General features: G+C 35.5%; 4 protein-coding genes across 4 annotated transcripts; 1 reads left to right on the top strand and 3 right to left on the bottom strand.

Annotated features, from left to right (window-relative positions):
* Nucleotides 1-1,901: 1,901 nt before the first annotated feature.
* On the bottom strand, nt 1,902-5,852 carry LOC112490026 (glutamate receptor 2.8-like). Its single transcript, XM_060816926.1, has 5 exons — nt 5,374-5,852; nt 3,836-5,169; nt 3,376-3,688; nt 2,746-3,152; nt 1,902-2,491 (listed from the first exon to the last, which is right to left on the bottom strand). Exons 1-3 carry the CDS (start codon nt 5,645-5,647, stop codon nt 3,686-3,688), a joined length of 1,611 nt encoding a protein of 536 aa, XP_060672909.1. The 5' UTR covers nt 5,648-5,852; the 3' UTR covers nt 1,902-2,491; nt 2,746-3,152; nt 3,376-3,685.
* LOC132803584 (glutamate receptor 2.8-like) lies at nt 1,985-3,595 on the bottom strand. The gene is made up of 3 exons (XM_060816831.1): nt 3,376-3,595; nt 2,746-3,152; nt 1,985-2,491 (listed from the first exon to the last, which is right to left on the bottom strand). Exons 1-3 carry the CDS (start codon nt 3,593-3,595, stop codon nt 1,985-1,987), a joined length of 1,134 nt encoding a protein of 377 aa, XP_060672814.1.
* Nucleotides 5,853-10,331: 4,479 nt separating the features above from the next.
* Nucleotides 10,332-11,915, bottom strand: LOC132800360 (uncharacterized). Its single transcript, XM_060813861.1, has one exon. It carries the CDS (start codon nt 11,913-11,915, stop codon nt 10,332-10,334), a length of 1,584 nt encoding a protein of 527 aa, XP_060669844.1.
* A 976-nt stretch (nt 11,916-12,891) lies between these two features.
* LOC107415204 (uncharacterized) lies at nt 12,892-16,489 on the top strand. The gene is made up of 6 exons (XM_016023492.4): nt 12,892-13,048; nt 13,169-13,195; nt 13,330-13,392; nt 15,877-15,955; nt 16,032-16,077; nt 16,199-16,489. Exons 1-6 carry the CDS (start codon nt 13,007-13,009, stop codon nt 16,206-16,208), a joined length of 267 nt encoding a protein of 88 aa, XP_015878978.1. The 5' UTR covers nt 12,892-13,006; the 3' UTR covers nt 16,209-16,489.
* Nucleotides 16,490-22,752: the final 6,263 nt, after the last annotated feature.

Genomic DNA, 22,752 nt, shown 5'->3' with positions numbered 1-22,752 from the left:
ATTGCACCTTCGAGGAAAGACGTTTTGTGCAGAAGAAAGATGGGTCAATTTCACGCTCATACTTAACCTTCAGGTTTTTATTTAGATTTTCTATTTTTTAATTTGTTGTAATTTGAGTTTTATTTGACTTTCCAACTATAAAGTTTAATAATTATTGTAGATTAAAATATAAAATATTAAAATGCAATTAAAAAAAGTCAAGCCAATTTTCTTTTTGAATGGATCAAAGAAAGTCAAGCTAACAATCAAGGCCTCATTATGATTATTATGTTGATAATTATTAAAACCTACAATACCTAAACGGATTCTTAAAATCCTTATACATCTCATTTTCAATGAAAGCACAATTTCTTTGGATGGAAGCAAAAACTTTTTAATTTTACGAAGTCAAACCACTGATTATCATCATATAATATCGTACATATGTTGTACGTGATTACTTAAATGGACATCCGACACCATGGCCTACCTACTACGGTTCACATGTAATATCTTATTCTATGGGAGGGCAAAAAGATGGAGATAAGGACACAGAATTGATGGTCTCTCTCCTTATTGATATTTTGATAGTCCAATTAATATTTATTTCATTTGAAATTCGCACAAAGACCTCTTTTATTATTATTTATCATCATTATTTTCTGCTAATTTTTATTTTTATTTTATTTTTATATATAAGGATGCTGGTGAGGGGGACATGTTGAAAGATACGAAGCATAAATATGATGAGGATGTCTCATCAAACAACTTAAAGAAAAATGACATAAGAAAGGCCAATAATAATGAGAATTAATAAATGTTTTAGGAACTTTGCACGCCAAAAGGCTGAAGAGTCCAATTGGTCTCGCCAGAAGTCGACGAACTGAAAGAGTCCACACGGTTTTCATAACACTTTCTCTTCACGAGGATACTGACGCTGGCATGGCATTTTTATCAGTGAAAGACACCGAGAGAATGCTGGAGTTACTGTTTCACGATTCTCCAAATTCCACATTTTATAATTTGCAAATTTTTATTTCATTCAAGTTTTGAAATATTTTAGGCTGATTATTATCATATATCCCTTTTTTTTTTTTTTTGGGTGAAATATTTGCATCGAATTAATACTTTTTTTTCAAACACTTTTTTTTTTCTAGCTTTTAGTGGTTTTTTTTTTCTTTTAAATATATACATAAGTTAAATATTTGAGAAAATTTTCTTCCATAGTCCTGATTGAATTTAGAATTTGGCAGTTATATGTACCATTTGTCCTTGTAATATCCGGCTGTTATAAAGAAGATTTTCAACCCCTTAATTTGATTAACTGAGATTTGATTAAAGAAAAGTTAATACGTTATGACGGAACAAAAGACCAAAGAAAAAAAGAAGAATGCACCAAAAGTTAGTGGTTATTTTGTTGTAAATGAATGCAACAAAAAGATCCAAAAATAAGGAATAATGAAACAATTCATATATTAACATTTGTGCCAAAAAATAAATCCAATAAGTATTGCTTAAAAAAAAATCCAATAAATTATGTCGCTGTTATTTGAAAAAAAAAAAAAATGAAGTCCTTGTACATTTTCCCCTTTTTATCATTGAATTACTATTAATTTGGAAAAGAAACTGAATTTACATGTGAAATGAATGTTAATAGGAAACATAAAAAAAATAATAAATTATTTTTTAGTTATTAGTTTTTTGAGATCGATAGTAATTTGATATCTATATTAGATACATTAATAATTAGTGTCACTTTCTATTTAACATATGATTTAATTTAATATTAAAATCCTATAAAGAAAAGTTAATCCGTCTCACATGTAACTAATTAAATAAAAAGGATATCACCCGATGGTGTACCTCTGACTTAAAAATAAAAAAAATAAAAAAATGCTTTTTCGCTTGTCAGGTGTTGCAAGAAGAAATCCATTGTAAAAAATAATTTTAATAATTTCTCGTGGTTTCTAGAATAAATTACACATTAAGCAAATTCTTAAGCACATTAATTAATAAATGGTTGAGAATCCACATGCTGTGACTCGTTTTCTTCATCAGAGGCTGCCATCTCTAGTCCTTGACTGATAAATGTTGAATGACTCTGCAGGTTGTCCCCAGTATTTCTAAGTATTGAAGCTTCATGTTCATCATCTCTGTAGATCATAGACGATTGAGTTCTCAAAGGTAGATCCCCATAGAATAAACGCCCTACCAAGTGACTAATTTTGGACCAAAGAAGAGAAATTGTTTCTGTAGGCAAATTGTTGCTATGGAATTTAACCAAACATATCAAACATGGAAACAACGAAGCAACTCCCGTGATGATGAAGAGGCCGCCAAAACTCGACGCACTAAGACTAGGACTATTTTCAGAGGATATGGAACTTGAATTTTGGCAGATATTTAGATGATCGAAACATCTTTCCAATTCTTGCATTTTCTTGTAATCTTCAGTCACATTCAGGATTGCCCTTGAAATGTAAGGTACGAGGGGTGACCCTATTTGAAATGCCTGAAGCAGATAACTGTATTAATATAAGATTTCCATATATATATATATATATATGATATATAGTTAACTATTTGTATGCATGAAGTGGTTGATCACAATAACAACTAGTCATTATAAGCTAGTTAACATGTTAAAAAAAGCAAGTTTATAGTAACTATAATTGCTCTGTGTAAATGTAAACTACCATACTGGTTTATATAATTTGGTACAAACTGTACAATATTATCATGGTTTTGTTGAAGAGAGATACTCACAAAGCCAAAGCCATCGGATTTGTAGATTGGTCCAGCCATTGTGTATCCAGAGCAATACTTAGAAAGAAAGAGCTTAAAGAAGGGGATTTCATCGATGATAGCATCAACTCCACCATTTTTACTTCCTTTAGACAACGCCTGGTGAAACTCCTCGAGGCTCACATAACTTTTTAGCCTGGATTCATTGAAGTTCAATTGTCCTGTTAAAAGATCTCTCACATAAGAATTCTTTCTGTAGCCAACATAATTATTCATCCTGAGCTCGTTAATATCAGCAAATAATGGCTGCATCCTTTGAACTGTCAAAATTGTGGCTAAGCTAGCAGTGTAACTCTGTGTAATGATGAGTATCACAAAGACCCAGATGACCAACACAAATTTTGTCCAGTTGTTCTTCACCTTCTTTCCTAACAAATAACATCAAGAGTAGAAATACTAAGCTTGGTAAGTAAGCAATGAGTACGTTTAATTGTTTCCATACAAACTTTTATATGTGAAGCAAAATGCTAGGGAATTTTCCTCTGTCACACAATCAAATTTTGAGGCTTTTTTTTTTTTTTTCCCCTCATTCTATTTGAGACCAAAACATATAACAATTAAGTGAAAAATGTTGTAGAGAATCAGAGTTACCATTGACAAGCAGTGGAGTTAAAAAGAAGAACAAAAAATTTGTGCTAAGTCGTTGCACTGGTGGATCCCTCAAGTCTGTGTCTGAATGATGCTCAAGAATCCATACTACAATCCCTGTGAATAAAAATGCTGCTCCACATGTTAACCAAAGATCCCATCTCAGCGGTTTTAGGAAAATCCAAATATTTTTCCTTTGATCAACTTTAACTTTCACTAGCATCGAGACGCCTGATTCGGTATATGGTAATGTAAAATCAACATATGTAGTTCTATTTGCAACAATTGTTGTATCTGCCACTACAGCATCATACTACTGCATTTTCAAGTAGGTATATAATATAGAAACACATATAAATCATCTCTATGTATAAACAAAAAACCGAGAAAAATTATAGTGTATCTAGTTATTAGTACAACTGTATGAATATGATGATGTATCAAATAATCATGCAAACAATACCTGAAGTTTAATCTGGTAAAGAAGATCATCGTAAGTAGCATTATTCTCATCTGCAAAAAACTCATGTGGAACCTTGAAAGGTAGTTGGTCTAATGCAGCCATGAAGACATCGTAAGAGAACCCAGAAATGTTGGTAACCTTAAAAGTTTCAGGATCCCATTTTATATTCAGAAATTCTCTAAAACCAGCAGTTGTCTGGGGAACTCCAATCCTCAACTTCTTACCTGGCGCTGGAATAACCCAGCCTTTTGGTGGGACTTGTGGATGATGATTTCCAGGCCAAATGATCCTCTGCTTTAGTTCTTCCAAAGAGCTTGAGTTTGCTACTTTACCATTCTCTACTAAATCAGCAGATATCCCTTTCTTAGGCATCCAATACCCAATTACTGTTTCACTTTCACCTGATTTGCTTCCCCTGAAGTTGATTATTTCATACTTTTCTACTTTCAACTGCCTTCTAATCAAACGGAATTGCCCACTTAGGCCTTCCAATCTGGTAGACTGCAACTTCTGAAGCAGCCCTTTTCCTGATTCCGAGACGATTAGGCCAAACACCTTACCAGTAGTAGTACTATTTCTGCTACTAACACTTTGCGTTGACGCATTTGAACTCTCATGTGAAATCAATTCAACAGCCTTAGCCAATGCCCAAATTGTATCATATGCCCATAAACCAAAAAGGTTTATCCTTTTGAGGTTCCATCTGGTTTTGAAGTCTTGAAGAGTCTTTGTGTTGGGCACATAGGCTCTCACACCCAAAACACCATGCATTGAATCAATAACTTTCTTCTCCAATGGATCCAAGCCCAACAAAGTTGATAACTCAGTGGTGACGATCCAAACATACCCTTCACTAATCATCCCTGCATGTTTTGCAAGAACAAACAGTTGAGACCCAAGCAAAGCTGTCATGTGCACCAGTATAACCTTTGTGTCCATTGCCTTTATGTTCTCAAGCTCTTTTGAAATGTTCAGTCGTGTGGAAGATGGAGAAATGGGGCTTCTATAAAGGACCCGAGTTTCGATTTGCTGTAAGGAATCTGTTAAATATGGAATCAAACCATTGCCGAATTCTGTATCTTCATAGATTACAATAGCCTGTCTCCATCCAAATGTTTGAAAAATGGATGTGAGAGGTTTTATCTGGGAGTAATCACCTTGACATGCCCTAATGAAAAATGGGTTCTGGTTTGGAGACAGAGAAGGACTAGGAGCTGAAATAGAAATAATGGGAATTTGAGCTTTGTTTCCAAGATTTATCGCGAATTTTGCTTCTTCTGATGTCTGGGGCCCTATAAGTATCTGTACTCTTTCATTCTTCATCAATTCTAAAGCTGCATTCCATAATATAAATTAAATTTAGAGAACATATACAAATGGTGGTCAATGGAGTACTTCTCATGGAGGAAAGAAAGACTGTACCTATGGTATTCTAATTAATGGAAATCAAAGATCTAATATATTGAATGTTGAATAACAAAATGTGAAAATATATTAGCTTTACTTTTAGCAAAAAAAAGAAAATATATTAGCTTTACCTGCTGATGCTGCAACAACAGGATCCTTCACAGAATTCTTCATTGCAGCAGGGTTCAGTCTTGTCTTGTAATCTGCATATCTAGCATAGAAGTCAGAAACTGCCATGGCTATGTAGCTTTTTCCCATCTTCCCAACCCCAGAATCCTGGTCAAGAATCACACCAACCGGTACCATTTTCTTTGATCCTGTGCTTCCATTTTCAACAGAATTTGAGGGTTCAAAGCAGAGAGTAAGCCCAAAAAGTATGATGGACAATATTAGGTGAATGGCCATAATGTACAAAATCAATGACTAAACTACTAAAAAGCTCTAGATAGTATCTCAGCAAAAGAAAAAAAAAAAAAAAAAAGAGAGAGATTGAGCGCATATATATACATATTATTTGTGCTATGGTTAAACATTGTTTCCCATTATGATTAGCCAAAACAAATAAGAAAAACACTGTTAGCAGGGAGAAGAAGTTGAGAGAAACGTATGGTTTTCCTGTGTACATAGTAGCTTCAAGGAAAGCCGCTAGCTGTTTTGTCAGAAGAAATAACACGACTGAAAGTTAAAGTTGAATTCCTTGTAGACTCCACATTTTTCTTTCTTCTTTTTTTTTTTTCTTCTTTTTTTTGAAATGGTCACATTAGTTAAATCTTGCCATTTTGTTTAATAAATTTTGAAAAAAAGTTAGAATTATTATAACTAAAAGTGAAATAAAACAAAACAAAATTATTTCCTTAAAGGAGTTATTTGTTTTTTGGATAAATTAATGTTTAATAGAGTTACTTCTTTTTTTTTTTTGGCTGAAAGTCACTGTTTTATAACCAAAAGGGTCCCAGAGGGAAGCAAACGTTACACGAAGCTTACACAAAAGAGGTGGCTTCACCGCCACGCTCCTGGGAAACATAATAAGAAAACAAAGAAGGAAAGAAACTAACAGAGAAAGTGCCAGAAATGGAATTCCTAATGCACCAATTACAAACAAAATGCGCCAGGAAATTAGACTGCCTAGGAACCCAGTTAAAAACCACAGACTGGAATGAGCCTTGCATCAAGAGGATATCGTTCAATATTCCTTCTGCTGACCAGTGCGTGAGCTGCAAGTTTGAATTAATTAAGCCAGAGATGATGTTTTTTGCATCAGATTCACATACTAGATTGGTCCAACCTTCCTCTGAGGCTAAGATCAGACCTTGAAGAAGTCCATAAGCTTCAGCAAGTTCAGGAATATCAGATTGAAAAGAAACAGCCCTAATTTTCAAGACTTCACCAAAATGATCCCTGGCAACCACCCCAATCATACTTGTTCCTTCTCTGATCGCTGCATCTGAGTTAATTTTAATAAAATGGGGGGGTGGTCTGTGCCACATTTGTCGTCTAGGGGGAGGCATGGGAGTTGTACCTTTGGAGGCTGCATATTTTGCTTCTTGGAACCTAATTTTAAGCAGGTCCATGGTACTTACAAGAGAGAAGAGCTTATTCTCGAAAATGGTACTGTTTCTGATCTTCCAGAGCTGGTCCAAAACGATGACTGCCATCAGAAAGAAATCTTCTTTGTCAGCAAAGTGAACTGGGAGAGCATTGGTAGGATTGGCAATGAGGATCAGTTTCTCGGCAAGAGAGTGAGCCTCAAAAGTGTCCCATTTAATGTTCCAGGGGGTGGCGAACCAGACTGCTTTGGCTACTTGGCAGTGAAAAAAGATGTGACAATCAGTTTCTAAGCACCCACAGCCATGAATGCAATCCTTAGCAGCAGTTTGAATATTGCGATCTAGCAGATTCGAAGCGGTTGGCAAGCTCTTATTTGCTAGTCTCCACATAAAAATTTTAAGTCGTTCATGAAGCTTAGAGGACCAAAGATGTTTCCACCAGGGAGACACAGGGATGTTCTTCTCAAACTCTAATTTATAGGCTGACTTAACAGAGAAACGACCGTTGGAGTTTCCGATCCAAATGAGTATATCCTCTAGATTTCTGTTGGTATACGGAATCTTGAAAATATTATCAACGGTGCTTCTATTGAAAAGACGAGAAAGTTTTCCGAAATCCCAGTTTCCATCCGAGGATCTAAGGGAGCTCACCATACCCCATTCATTGGTAGCGGAATCATGGGAGGGGATGGGTTTAAAAAGAGGATTCAAAGGAATCCAGGGGTCCTCCCAAATGTTTATTTGATTCCCTTTACCAGCTCTATAGCAAAGACCATTTGAAAGTAAGTTCCTTGCAGAGAGAATGCTGCACCAGGTCCAAGAGCTAGATTTCTTTCGTCTGCATCTCAAGAAAGAACTCCCTGCAAAATACTTGCCTTTTAAAGCTTGGACCCATAGTTTGGCTGGATCAGAAGCTAGACACCAGCCCACCTTGCTTAGCATGGCAAGATTCATATGCTTCAGCCGTCTAAGGCCAATTCCCCCAGCATATTTTGGTTTGCATAACTTTGACCAAGCAACTGGGGTGTATCTTCTACCATCTTGCTTTCCATTCCAAATAAATCTACTAGCCAAACTTTCGATACCTTGGCACCATTTCTCAGGGAGTTTGTATGCAGTCATTGCATAGAGAGGAATGGCACTTATAACTGATTTGGTAAGAGTAAACCTGCCTGCTTGCGATAGAAGCTTGCCCTGCCATCCTTGAAGTCTTGCTTCCACCTTTTTCCTTAAGTCATCGTAAGCGTTAGAGTGATTTCTGCCAAGAAAAAGCTGGTGACCAAGATATTTCGAATCTTTAGGAAGCTCATTCATCCTAAATAGCTTCTTAATTCCAACTTTAATCCTGCTGTGAGTGTTTTTGGAGAAAAAACATCCCGATTTGGCCAAGTTCACCCGCTGGCCTGTCCAGCAGCAGTATTGATCTATGCACTTTTGGAGTTCGCGCACTTCTCGTAAATCGGCTCTACAAAAAAGCAGAATATCGTCTGCAAAAAGCATATGGGAAATCGCCGGACTGGTTCGACCTATTTTCACTCCATGGATCTTACCTTCCCTTTCCAATTTTTGAAGCATTCTTGACAAGAGTTCGGAATATATAATAAAGAGGAAAGGGGATAGTGGATCCCCTTGACGGATACCTCTCTCCATGTTCACTTTGCCACACACACTGCCATTGAGAAGAAGCTCCACAGATTCAGTAGATATACACCGAAGAATGAGGCCATTGATTTTATGAGAGAAGCCCAGCTTGGATAGGATTCTGGTTAACACTCCCCAATCAACTCGGTCGTAAGCTTTTTGCATGTCTATTTTAAAAGCCACCAAACCTTGCCCTTTCTTTTTCTGCTTAAAAGTGTGAACAAGTTCATTGGCAAGAATGGAGTTTTCGCCAATCCATCTCCCTGGAATAAACGCCGCTTGGAATGGGGAGATGATCTTGTCTAGGAAAGGACGGATACGATCTGCCAGGAGCTTGGATAATGCCTTGTAGACTGAGTTGCACAAACTAATGGGTCGTAAATGGTTAAAAGAGGAAATCTGTTTGGTCTTTGGAATCAGCACCATGTAAGTGTTATCTATGGCAGGGGGAAAAATAATGGTTCTGAAGGCATTTTGAATCAGAGAGACAACATCTTCCCCTACCGTACTCCAGTATTTTTGAAAGAAAAGAGCAGGCATCCCATCGGGCCCAGGGGCTTTAATGGGATGCATGCTCTTGACTGTGTTGTGGATTTCTTCTGCTGTAGGTAAAACTTCCATACTCCAGTTATCAGTAGCAGTAATACCACCCTGAAAGAAATCATCTAGGCAGTCACAAAAGGCTACAGGTTCAGTTTGAAATACCTCATTAAACTTGCGGATCAGAAAACTGCTGATTTAGGTTCTAGATTCTAGCCATGTGCCATTGTCATCTTTTAACGCTGAAATTAAGTTTCGTTTCCTATTGGAAATTGTAGAGGCATGGAAAAACTTCGAATTTCTATCACCTGCTTGAAGCCAAACCTCCCGAGATTTTTGTCTCCAAACCAACTCAAGTCTAAGCCTCCATTCATCGATCTCCGATTGAATTGATTGCATTAACCGTAAGTTCTCCTCAGACGGGGTTCGATTGTACACCTGTGAAAGAGAGGCTTCTAGGTCGTTGATTTTTGTGTGACAGAAACCAAAGTTGTCTTTGTTCCACCTCTTTAAGGCTCTAGCAGTGTTTGAGAGTTTAAACCCGAGAGATGTTCTGGGCCGGTTATGGGAGCTACTACTCCAAGCTTCTTTGATGATTGATTCGCACGAGGGGTCTCGGGTCCATACTTCCAGGAAGCGAAAGGGCCTGGTTGTGGTTGGGTGATCTTGTGTCATAGTAAGCTTGAGAGGGAGATGATCTGAGCCTGCTGGGGGTAGGTGTATGACCCCTGCTTGAGGGAAGAGGATTCTCCAATCTGGGCTGGCTAAGACTCGGTCAAGGCGTTCTCTGATATTTGCAGTGCCCCCCCGTCGATTACACCATGTATACATTGTGCCACAAAAACCCAGATCTAAGGCTCCCATGTTAGCGATAAAGTTTCTCAAAAAATAGTTTGATTTGCTTGTGACTTTTCTACCTCCAATCTTCTCTTCTTGAACAATAATATCGTTGAAATCCCCCATACACATCCACACTTCACTCCCTGAAGATATGGCCTCTGATAGTTCAGTCCAGAAGGAATGTCTGAGAGCCTTCTCCGCCGGGCAATAACAAAACCAGCTGCTGCAGTCAGTGCCATTAGGAAGGTAGGTGCGAACTCCTATTATCCATTTGGATTTATACATGACCGTCCAACCTAGAGCAGAATTCCAAAAAAGGGCCAAGCCACCTGCTCTGTTATCTGCTTCAACGACAGTGTGATTATCGAAAGGTAAACCTTTTGCTAATTTCTCCATTTTTCCAATACTCGACTTTGTTTCAATGAGAAAAAGGCCTAGAGGTGAAGATTTTTTAACGAGGTGTTTCAGACCTCGCACTGTCGAGGCTCTTCCAAGGCCTCGACAGTTCCATGACAGTAGACTCATGGCGAAGGGGGGGGCTTGATTAGGCCCGCCTCCTCGGCCATTTTCGTAACTGCCTTTGCTTCTCCAGCTACTTTAGCTTCTATGGTGGCTTTCTCTTTCGAGCGATTGCTATGCTTAAGCTTCCTTGCCAGATCTTTGAGTCTAACTTTCGAAGGTGAAACATTACTGTCGTTCATACAAAAAGATGGCGGAATGACTTCCTGTGAGAAAGAACGAGTACCTTTGAGGGATGAAACAGGCCCTGAGCCGGTGGAGTGATCTGTGTCTTTACAGCATTCATCAACAATTAGTTTGGAGTTTAGAGCTTTTGGTTGGGCTTTGTGGGCTTTGGGGGCTCCCCTCTTCCTTTTGCCTGGTTTCCTGTCACTTTTACCAGCTTCATTGATGGGTTCCAACAAAGAAATGGGCCGGTGGATAGTACTCGGGCTTTGGGAGTTGGTTGAGCCCTGTTGTAAAAAAGGTTCAGGATTGAGCGGCCTGGGTTCCCCCCTTTTTTCAAATTCAAACCTTGTGACAGCTTTTCCAGCATATGTAGGTTGTGCATTTGCATCAGAGTAGTCTAAACCCTGCTTCCTCGAAACCGATGAGGAGCCGACATGATCAATAGCTATTGGATGTTGATGATTATCTTGTTGTTGACCCTGTAGCATGACATGATCCTCCTTTGAGCTCGTCCAAATCCGGGTTGACTCGTCCGCCTCTCGCATGTCCGATTCCTGTTCAACCGAGTTGATTGCCCTGGTTGGTTGATGCACCTCTTCGTCTTGATCAGCTTGATGCACATCATGCAAAGGCGAATCGTAGGTGTCTTTGCTGGGGAAGTTAACCTGTCGAAGACCATATGCTTCTTGAACCACTCTATTATCTTCCGCTTCGGCCCGGATCCATGGACCATATTGATCACCATCCTGGATGCTGGCTGCGTTTGGGACTATAGTACAAGCCTGTTTGCAGTGCCCTATTTTCCCACAAGAGTAACAAAACTCCGCCAATCGTTCATAGGAGAAATGCATCCAAGACCCACGGTTGCCCAACTTATGAAAAAAACCTGTTAATAACGGCTTGGAGATATCCACATCAACCTGTATTCTCATGTATTTCAAACCTACTAGGTTGGTTCTAGAAGTGGATTCACAATGGATTAAATTTTTAAACAGTCCGCCAATCGTGGAGGCATTGGAACTGGTCATGAACTGGAGAGGCAATCCATGAATTTGGACCCAAAAAGTAGAGATATTAAAATCCAAATCTTCGAAACTTTGTTCAGGCTTCCACTCTCTAAGGGCAAGATGAGCTCCATTAATTGACCAAGGCCTCTTTCTCCATATTCGGTTTCTGTCAGCTATGGACTTGAAACAAAATAAAAAGATATTGGGATGAAGAGATTCCACCTGAACGTCGTCATTGGTGAACCAGGCTCTTCGTATGATTGACTGGACTAGATTTTTCCGAAGTAACTTGTCTGAGAACACCTTTCCAACTAACCTGAATTGCGAGATGCGGACAGCATTCGCCTCGTCAGCTACTAATTCTAACTGCGGGGCGTTCCTACAAGGAAGCTGTGGCTGACTCTGTTCCATATCGGATCGGGATGAAAAATTCATCTGTGATACCACCTGGGTATGGACTGGACTAGGAAACAATCCACTTGAGAAATGAAAATTCTCACCACTAGAAATGGCCGGGACTCATGCTGCTCGAAGCCTCCGACAGAGAAACAGTAGCCTGACCTGGCTTCACCGAGCCATAGTCAGGCATTTCCACAAACACCTTCTCGGCATCCCAGATATTACGCCCTTCAAAGACCCCGGCTGCAAATCCAAACCCTTTATAAAAGCTTCAGATAAGGCATGCAGAAATCTACACAAGTAGCAAGAATAACCGAGAAAGGAAGAGGAACCAAGATCTTAGAGCTCAGCAATTTTCAGCCCATCAAGCAGGGCAGCTTAGATACGTATACCCCCCAAATACCTCAACTTGAAGCAGCAATTTCCTCTTCGTGAATCCGCTATTGGTCGATTTAGATCCCTCCTAATATCCATCAAAGAAGTTCAGATCAGAGAAGATAAAAGGAGACTTCTTGTGGCCATGGTTTGATTGTCAAAAGAGACACCAAACCAAAAAAATAGTTAATAAGTAATTGGTTACTTTTATAATAAAGAAAAATAAAGACACATTTTATGTATTAAAATATTTGATAAAAAATTTTAACAAATATTATTTTATTCATTAAATGTACGAATATAATGTTATACAAATCATATAAATAATATCTATATTTTCAAATGCTTTTGTATCCTTGGATTACCTAATCAAAATCAAAATAATTTGTCAAAAATTATTTATTGAACGCTCCCAAAAAAAGTAATTGATTAATTTTGTAATGTGAAAAACAGAATGCCTTGTGCTAAATGATAATGTTTACAATATGGAGGGACTTTCTGAAAAACAATTAAAATTGAGGGGTTTAAATTTAACTTTTAATTCATTTATAATAATGAAAATCCATAGGGAGTCAATTGCAATTTTTAAGTTGTTGGCGAATTAAAAGGGCGGGTCAGGTCAAGTCAGAAGCGGCAATTTCAGTAGGTATCGTTCTCTCACTCTTCCTGGACAGAGGAAAAGCTAGGGTTTTGAACATCTGCAACTCCACCTCTCCAATTTTGCAGCCATGGCGAGCACCAAAGTCCAGAGGATCATGACCCAGCCCATTGTGCGTTTCTTTCTCCACCTTGATTTTCTTTTAAGTTTTTATTTTTTTATTTTTTTTTATTTTTATTTTCACTAACTTATTTTTGTCTTCTCTTTTTTTTCCGGCTTCTTGTTGTTCCAGAACTTGATTTTCAGGTTTCTTCAGAGCGTAAGTCATCCATTATGTTCATCTTTTTTTGGGTTGATTTTCACCTCTGGGTTTGCTTCCATATGTTTTTTTAAAATGTTTTTTTTTTTTTTTTTATAATGAATTTCTGAGTTTTCTGCTAAATTTTCTTCCAGAAAGCTCGCATTCAGATTTGGCTCTTTGAGCAGAAGGACTTGAGGATCGAAGGCCGAATTATTGTAAGTCTTTATATATATATATATATACATATATATATTCCCTCAATTCCTATTTCCATGCATTTGGAGCGCTTTTTGTGATTAGTTGTTCATATTTTTCATGCTATTTGCTTTTTCTTTATGACTACATTCTCACTAGCAAGTTCTTCGAATTTGTATGTTTTAGATATAAATTATGATTAATTTTCCACTGTAGAGTAAATCCAATATGTAATTCGGTCCTTTTTTTCTTTTTCCGTACTATTCATGGGGTACAATTATTTATGCGCTTTAGACAGAAGTATAAGGTGATTGTTTCATAATCAAATATTTATGTTTGTTTGGCCTCTTCACTTCCTTCTCTTTTTCAAACTATTAGATGCTGGTTGGCATGCACTGTTATTTATTAATTTATTTATTAAGTAACTAAATTGTGCTACAGCTTGAATTGCATACTTTAAGATAGCTTTTAAGCTTATCGGTATTGAGGAATATATTAGGGGTTGATTGCATTAGAAAAAGAAATATTGCATTGAAGAAGAACTTTCTTTCTGATTGTACTTTCTGTATGAGCTTGCTAGATTATACTAAACTCAATCATCTCGACTGCTAAGGCTTACTTTGTCTTTAAAGCATCTTTAATCAAGCAGCTTGACCTTCATACAAGTAGCCTCAACCCAGTGGGCATCGCTTGAAGATTTTAATCTATTAAGCTTGATCTTTTATCTTCTGTTTTATTTATTATTTATTATTTGTTATTTTTGTTTATTTTTATTTATTTATTTATTTATTTATTTTTGCTTCTAGTAGCCTTGCCAATGCTGCTATACTCACCGGCTTGCCTGGTCACTCTTATCTAGTAGCCTTTGCCCTATAGACCTTCCATATAGAAGCAATTGTTCATACATGTTGACAAAGGCATGGCATTTTAATTTATTTAACACAACTAGCTGTATTACTGGCTTTAGGTTGTCCAAACAGCCTTACTTTGCTTGCCTCTAATGTTCCCCTTGCTTACTTCTTCTACTTGATTAAAGACAAGAGGCTCAATCCTATAGCATAATTGGTTGTTTTAGTAGCCTTGTCCTGCTTCCTTCGGTCACTCTTCTTATCTATTCCAAGCCTGCTTTCAATAGGATCTTACTTGTGCTTTGGAGATTCAAACTGAAACTAAATGGTGATATAATTTTGGCCGCTCGATTTTAGGGTCAGAACTATCATTTTGTTCACTTTCCGTTCGCTTAAGTCTGCCCTGTTCTTTGTACATGTTGTCTCATATAGGATTCCTAAGCCTGAGGATGCCCTCACTAATATCTCTTTCACTGCCAAGCTTAGAAAAGGAATTGAAATTATAACTTCCTATGAAATTCTACTGATTACATGCGAAAGGACTCTCACTTCTGGGTCTTTATGCGTCCAGAAGAGCTAGTAGATTTCCTAGCTTATGCTTATCCCCTCATGCTCATCCTCTTTATGGCCCCCTTCCCCTTGTCTAAATCATATTTTCTCTTAATGACCATTTCCTTATTCCACTAAGAGGATGTAGAGGTCATGATTCCTGAACATAATTTCCAATCTTTGATTTATGCAACAAAAGGCAAACAGCGGAAAATTGTCCCTCCCATGCCACCAAAATTTATGTTTACATAAATGGTAGGCACAAATTTAGTTTTTTCCTTTTATTTTATTAATATTTTCTTATGTAAACACAATGAAACAAATATACTTTTCTGATTTATTTGCAGCAAAGTGGTGAAAAATATTAGACAATGGTTGAGTCTAATATTGTAATGAATAATAACGTGATATCCAGCATACTTTTAAGGAAAAGTTTGAAACTTCATATAATTAATTGTCATTGAAAGTCTCTTTAGATGTCTATTATTGAGAGGACTTATCGAATAAATATCCTGTACTACTTTTGTTATCTATTGTCCTTCAAAATCGAACTGAAAGAATAAGTTGATTCAAAGCTGTGTGGGCTTTATATAGGATAATGATAGATGGCTACTTAAAAGACCCTTAGCTGCATCAGCATAATGATAGATGGCTACTTAAAAGACCTTTAGCTGCATCAGCATTAACTCTTTGTTTGCCTTGCATCTTTTCAGTTTATTAGATTGCTTGTGTGCTTTAATGCAGTAGACACATATTTAGATTGCCCGTGTGCTTTAATGCAGTAGACACACCCCTCTATCTCTATCTGTTGCTTTCTTGCATCTTCCAATGAATTCTTGATGTCAAGGGTTGGGTCATGTCACTGTTAGTCGTCATGGTATGTATTTGTTGTGCTTGGTGTATCATTTCTTGAAGAAATCTTCTTCATTTGTTTGTGTGTTTATTATATATTTGATTTTAATGTCTACTTTGTAGCTGCATATTGACAATCTAACCATACGAAGCAAACATTTGAACTCCCTCCCTCTCGTACAGTTGGTATCTGTAGGTTGTTTCAATTCCTATGCAAGTTCTTTGATATTTTCTGGTTTGATGGTGGACTTTTAGGGTTTTGATGAGTACATGAATTTGGTTTTGGATGATGCTGAAGAAGTGAGCATCAAGAAGAAGAGCAGAAAGTCATTAGGTAAGTATCCTTCTAGTCCTTACCTCTTTATCTCCTTTAGATTGTAATATCTGATAAATTTATTTGTATTTTAAAGGGAGGATACTTCTAAAAGGAGACAACATAACGCTGATGATGAACACGTGAGTAAAGATTTAAACACCATCAATCTCTTAGTCTCTCTCTCGTCTCTCTCTCTCTCTCTCTCTCTCTCTCTCTCTCTCTCTCAACATGTTTATATGTTTATTTCTTTATAAATTCCAGGGGGAAGTGATTGTTTTTGCTGCGAATTGATTAATTGGGACAAGTTGTGGTTTCAATTACATGGAGGTGGAGCGATGTTGATTTACTGCTGAATGTTTATTTTTAAGTACAATGTAGCTGGCATGTATTACAGCCCTTTATGTTGATTTTATTTCTTCTGAGTAAACCGTCACCGAAACTGCTCTTATCTCGTTTACTTATGTAGGGAGAAGGACTAAATTAAAAACTATGGTTATTTTGTAGAGCATTTATGTGTTTATCGGAAATGAATTATGTCTGTCTGTTGATTGATATGTCAACTTGTAAGAAAACTCAAGTTGGCAACATTGTGATGCTTTGGACCCATTGGGCCTGGATTGACGCGATAGACTCTTTAGTGTGCACGACTAAAAAATGAAATCCATAGATTTTAGGATCAAGGCCGGCTAGATGGCGAGGCTTCTAAGGCTTTTGTGCTTAAAACCCAACAAAACAATTCCATGTATATAATGGTGGCAATTTGGATTTGACCTGACTTGAAATCGATTTGATTGTAAATGGGTAACTAATTGCCACCCTTAAATTGTTTAATATGTATATATATATATATATATATATTTCTGCAGTAAAACATCTTTGGGGAATAATAATTTAAATTTTATATGTTAACCATAAAGATTATATTCAAGTTTGGCTTTAAAAAATATTGAATTTGATCAAAATCAATAAAAAATTAATTTTTATATTTATTTGTGTATTTTTTTAAAATGTGATAAACCATTTGAATTTAAATATATTACAATTATGGTAAAAGAATATTTAAAGTTTATTTTAATAAAAACATGAAAATAATAATTTTAAGTTCGTAAAACAAAGAAACAAATGCTATTTTTTCAAACGGGGAATTTCTATTCCCTTGGAGTAGATATTTATTTATTTTAAAAACGTATCAAATACAGAAAAAATTAATATTATAGAATAGTTATTTTATTTTTGTATTTGCATATCAAACTCTTTTGTTTTATTTAGAAATTCGTTTCGCATAATAAATATGTCCTTACTCTTTAATTGATGTTGATGAGGAAGCCATAGAATAATGGTGTTTTTTTTTTTTTTTTTTTTTTTTTTTTTTTAATCACACAACCTTTCATGTGTGTAAATGTGAGTATATTAATAAATCTAAAGTTAATAAAATAAATATTCTTAATTTTAAAGGCAAGTTGATGTGGTTTAAAGTGTATTTTTCCGAATATATGTTGAATTTTTAAAATTAAGGAATGCAGAACTCTGAATAACTTTTTCAAAATATTTTTTTTCAATTTCATTCTACTTTCAAGTAGAATTTCTACAAGAAGCTTATTCAAATACTTATTTTGACCCTAAAAATATAGTTGTCTAATTCTAGATTTCATATTCCCATATCTTAATTGAAATAAACAAGAAACTCAACACAAAACCGACACAATTTCTTAAAAGAAATACTATCCATTCCAGAATACTCAAAGAGTTCATATCATTAACTTTACTAATTGAAAGAGACAGGCAAAACCGAGTAGGAAACATGAGCTGTACATACTGTTTGGCAGAAGTGAAAATGAAAAAAATATTGAATAGAAATGAAAAACCAGCAAATTAAGCTATAGTTTCAGAAATGCTGTTTCAAAATACACCAACTCTGTAAAGCAAAACAAGATGAAACATGGATCGAAATAATTGCCAATTTTGCACCAGCAGATGAGAGTGGGATATATATATATATATTTTCCCGCTGTGATTGAAACAATTCAATAAGGCAGAATGTGGATTGAAAGCAACAGGTGATGAATTGAAATATATATATGTATAAACATAGAAGCAGGTGGGTTGGGTTGGATTGGGTCTGTGGTTGGAGTTGGAGTTTTTGAGGTGGTAGGGCCAGTGGGTCCTGGTCCTGATGCACCCGTGTCTTGTGCTGGCCATTTGTGCCATGTGTCTGCCCATGAGGAAGCAAAGTGCTCCAATCTCTTTTTCTAAAATGTTTGGGTGGTCAGCACCGTCAATACTGATTACTGACTCATACTCCACACACATCATATCCAGTCATCCTCATCGTCCTCTCTTTTTCATTCTTTTAACATTTTACATTTCCAAAATGCTTCTCGTTTTCTTGAATTTTGGTGCTCTGCATTGTTTGCTTTTGTGGGTGAATTTTTATTATACCATGATGACTAAAGAGGGTTGGGGAATCAAACAGAGCTGTGTGTGGATAAAATGACCTTAATTTATATGAATAAGTACTTTTGTATTTCATCTGTATTTTATTCACTTTGTTAATGCGATATACAATTCTTTGACCAGAATCTTTTCTCTAAATGACTAATTCTTATCCCAATTGGTCATTTTGAAAAAGCTCAGCAATTACATAAGTCTGACTCACCCACCGACTAGATGTAGATTTTTGGAATCCCTAGAGAGTAGAAAATTGCCATTGAGCAGCCAACCTAGTCTACCTGGCCATTATGGGATCAGATTTCTTAGGCTTCTTAATCTGCTTCTACCAGATGAAATAGAGGTTTTCCTTGACATGGTAATGTCGAAAATATGAGGTTGCACTCAATAATTGTGCACCGCAGTTTCAAAACTAGAAAGACCAACCGAAATTTGTACAGAACAAAGATTTGCAGAATCATCTCCTTTACTTTTGTTCGCATAAAATGCCTTTGGCTAGTAGAGGCAGCTATATCTATCCTATGCATAAATAATATAAAAACACTTTGTGTAAAGTTTCATGGGAAACCCCACATTAATTTTGCAACCAACCAAAAAAATAGCATAATAAACACATACATATAATTTATTTCTGTATTCGAATTCATGAATTTCAAATTATCAGACACTAAATATATTGGGAGTAACTTATTTTGTACTACATTTTAATTTTTTAAAAGAAGGAAAAAAGGTCGTTTCGCCGCATCTAAATTAAAATAAGTTTAAGCAAAGCCAGTTGGAAGTACAAAGTTTTGAAAAAAAAAAAAAAATTCAAAACATAATGAAAACTGAGAGACATTAATAACAAAAGGGAGGTGAGGAATCCAAAAATGGTAGCTCCAATACATATACTTTCCACAAAAGAGAAAGAAAAAGGAAATAGCATTGGTTAGCAGGCATGTGGAGCAGAGAACAATGTTTCGAGTCGATGTCAATGTCCATTACGTAGACATAATATGCTTAAAATTGATTCTTTTGCGACGAAATTTACCCACAGTGGGATGCACATTCCACCAATTAAGATATAAGTGCCCTTGGTTGATTTTTTTCTCCAAATGGGTTTGTTTTGTTCTCATTGGTCGGTGTTTTGTACCACTCGGTTTCCTTAATGATCTTCCAAATCAGTCCACTAACTGACTCATACATAATATTATAGTACAGTAATCTTTTTTTTTTCTTTTTTCTTTTTTCTTTTTGGGTGGAAATATAGTACAGTAATCTTTTTTTTTTCTTTTTTCTTTTTTCTTTTTGGGTGGAAATATAGTACAGAAATCTGATTATTAACTACAATTGATGCAGAAGTTTTTCCTGTTATATTGAAAGAAAAAAATTAAGAAAATGAAAAAGTAAATACAGATTAACCATTAAAGATTTAAGAATTTATTATATCTTATTTGTGTCTAGTATATATCAGGTCTCTTAAACAATTTCTTGGAAACCAAACAGGCAAGAGAGTGAAAAAGGTTGGTTTGCCTTGTACGGAAATGTACCTTTTTGTGAGTTTTATTGGATCCTTCTTTATTTGGTGGTTTAGAGTGGTTTGGTTTTGTCTATTTTGATAGATTGAGCCAACTCAACTCTTCTTTTGGTGGATTTTTTCAGGGCAAAGCACATGGAAATTCTTAGCCATTTTGGACAACATAAAAATTGTACCTAACCAAGGTGAAAATGGGGTCAGATGCTTTCTGCCAGATAGAATCAAAGTTCTCTTTCCTTTTGCATCCATTTTTATTTTGGAACCTTATATACTTTGCCTTAAAAACTCAGCTACATATTCACTTTGGAAACTCTCAGGTTGCTCTGTTATACTGAAATTTTGATTGTATAATGATCCTCAACAACTAAGATATTTTTCTCCACTTTTTAGGGAGAAGAAAAAAAAGAATGCATGTCAACGGGGTTTTATTTATGTATAAAACCAATTAGTTTAAGTCCTAATATGTTTGACATTTATAAGACATATTTATTTGGTGAATACATATTTCATAGAGATTGAGCTTCAACAGGGTTTTATCATTTCTATTTGGAAACTGGAAGTTATTTAAATCAAACGCGCTTCTAATTCTTGTCAAGAATCACCATTCACGACAATGCAACTGCATGTAATGTTTTTATTTATCATTATTCTTGTGCCTTTCTTTGTCATATGTTATATATATAGCATATAGATAAGATCTATACGGGTACAGAGTCTCTGTTTTCTATATTAAGGTAAAAATTCTACGCTTAATTGACTCTTGTTTTCCTACTTTGACAGTGATAGTTTCCATTCCTCCCGTAATATTTTAACTATATAAAATTTGACTATCATGACAATGCGTGTCATACTAAAACAATGTCTACATCAAAAATCAAACTAACTTTACTTAATCATCAATCAAGATAGAGATAAAGAATGAGCCCTCTAGGGGGCATTCAGGTGAACAATCTAATCCTGATTAATTCTAAGGTCACTTCTAATTGGTTGAAATTTAGAAAGTATGCTTTTAAAAAAATTTAGAAAAAAATTTTAATTACAAAAAAGTAAAAAGAAAAAAGAAAATGAAGCAGCTCAAGCCCAATTGATGGGGGCCGGATGACCTTAATTGATGCTTACTTTAGTACATTGAAGTTAACTGGCAGCATTCAACTTTATTGAGGGCTCAATACTAGCTAATTGACACATATCCCTTCAATTATTTCTTCATGAATCATGATGAATCCTTTTTCGTTTCAAATTTATTTAACAATTGGGTCTTTTTCGAAAACCTACCTCATGCAATATACCCACTACTCAAATTTGAATCAAATTGTTTAATATTTAGTTAGCTAATTTTATACTTATTATTTACTGTTTTGATGTATATATGCATACAATTATATCTTGCTTTCTATAGGAAAAAGAGGTTTCGTATCTTTCGCCTTTTGCCGTAGTGTGTTATCTATACTTAGTTTATATATTTTAGGTTCATAAAACCTTGCCAAATGGAAAAATATGCCGCATCGCAAATGCATACTACTAAATTATACGTGCCTATTCTTTAACTTCATCATATTTCTTTTCTTATGTGCACCTTTGTCGCACAATTTTAATTAAGATCTAAAACGCAAATTAATTACTAGTCGATGGAAATGTAAACAAGTTTAATATAGATGCTACTAATGCAAAAGCCACACCTATCCACAGCTATGGCTAGCTACTAATGTTTCCATCCTAGTTGGGAACAAGAACTTATAGCTCTCTATCCCTTTTCCTTTTACATTATATGTTGTGTTGTGACAATAGATTCCAACATTTTTCCACTGATCAATTTTATAGGTGGCTCTATATACCGTCCTTTATATCTAAGCTAGAATTATATTTATATTTAGCCTTTGATTAAAGTGATCCATTAATTAAAAAAGTGGCCCAATCCCTATTAATTAAATTAATAACCTTATCGATCATCGTGGGGTCAAGTGCCTTATCCAGCATTTCATAATCTATATATATATATATATATATATTTATTGGGACAAAGTTCTTAATTAATTAACCATTATATTAATGTATAAAAGTTATTGAGATATGATCCTATTCCTTTAATTTAACTTTACTATGCAACTACATTTAATATGTGTGTGTGTGTGTGTGTGTTTTTATATTTTTAAGAATAAGAAGTTTAGGAAAGCTAGCTAGCTAGAGAAATAAGAGCAACCAAAGAATCAATAATGGTTCTGTAGCCCCCACCGCAAAATAAATAATTCTCTGAACAAGATCACCCCACAAAAAAAAAAAAAAAAAAAAAAAAAAAAAGGAAGGCCAAATTGGTGGCAATCCCACTTCACTAAAGTTACAATTAATTTCATTAGCAGCAAAGTTCATAGTCAAAAACAAGTGGAATAATTCTCACTCTTAATTTTAAGAAATTATTCCATGCATTGACATATGTGTCATTGTTTTCTGGATCCGTTAATTAGATTATATATTCAAATGGATAATTGATTCGAAACTAATGGATTCCTGTGTGCATTAAGTTTGATTAATGTCAACATAGCGTAAAAGAAAGAAAATGAAAACATAAAAAAGACATCAAAAGTTTGAAAGAAAGAAATTGAAAGCAAAATAAAGTAACAGCTTATCTTCATGCTAGCTAGGTAGCATGGACAAATTAGAAGATACGTTACTCAATACTGATTAAAAAGTTGATAGGAATTCTTTGCTTTTTATAGATGGATCATTTTCATTTGCTATCCAAACCCTTTTGTTGGAAATTGCTGGCAATTTTAAGATGATCATCAATTTCATTTTCGCATGCATACATGATTGAATTGGTGATAAACGTACCGTTGCCCCTTCAAACTTTCCA

This window comes from Ziziphus jujuba, chromosome 1 (assembly GCF_031755915.1).
Source record: "Ziziphus jujuba cultivar Dongzao chromosome 1, ASM3175591v1".
NCBI classification, from domain to species: domain Eukaryota; kingdom Viridiplantae; phylum Streptophyta; class Magnoliopsida; order Rosales; family Rhamnaceae; genus Ziziphus; species Ziziphus jujuba.
This window is presented reverse-complemented; position numbering and strand designations above follow the sequence as displayed.

What these genes read in the sequence shown, in the direction of transcription:
- LOC132803584 (XM_060816831.1), bottom strand. Translation starts at nt 3,595, where the DNA reads ATGCTAGTGAAAGTTAAAGTTGATCAAAGGAAAAATATTTGGATTTTC. An exon ending in AACTCCACTGCTTGTCAATG is followed by an intron (nt 3,153 to 3,375) that starts GTAACTCTGATT and finishes GTTATTTGTTAG; the next exon opens with GAAAGAAGGTGAAGAACAAC. An exon ending in AATCCGATGGCTTTGGCTTT is followed by an intron (nt 2,492 to 2,745) that starts GTGAGTATCTCT and finishes TATCTGCTTCAG; the next exon opens with GCATTTCAAATAGGGTCACC.
- LOC112490026 (XM_060816926.1), bottom strand. Translation starts at nt 5,647, where the DNA reads ATGGCCATTCACCTAATATTGTCCATCATACTTTTTGGGCTTACTCTC. An exon ending in TGTTGTTGCAGCATCAGCAG is followed by an intron (nt 5,170 to 5,373) that starts GTAAAGCTAATA and finishes TATGGAATGCAG; the next exon opens with CTTTAGAATTGATGAAGAAT.
- LOC132800360 (XM_060813861.1), bottom strand. Translation starts at nt 11,915, where the DNA reads ATGGAACAGAGTCAGCCACAGCTTCCTTGTAGGAACGCCCCGCAGTTA.
- LOC107415204 (XM_016023492.4), top strand. Translation starts at nt 13,007, where the DNA reads ATGGCGAGCACCAAAGTCCAGAGGATCATGACCCAGCCCATT. An exon ending in GGATCATGACCCAGCCCATT is followed by an intron (nt 13,049 to 13,168) that starts GTGCGTTTCTTT and finishes TTGTTGTTCCAG; the next exon opens with AACTTGATTTTCAGGTTTCT. An exon ending in TTTTCAGGTTTCTTCAGAGC is followed by an intron (nt 13,196 to 13,329) that starts GTAAGTCATCCA and finishes ATTTTCTTCCAG; the next exon opens with AAAGCTCGCATTCAGATTTG.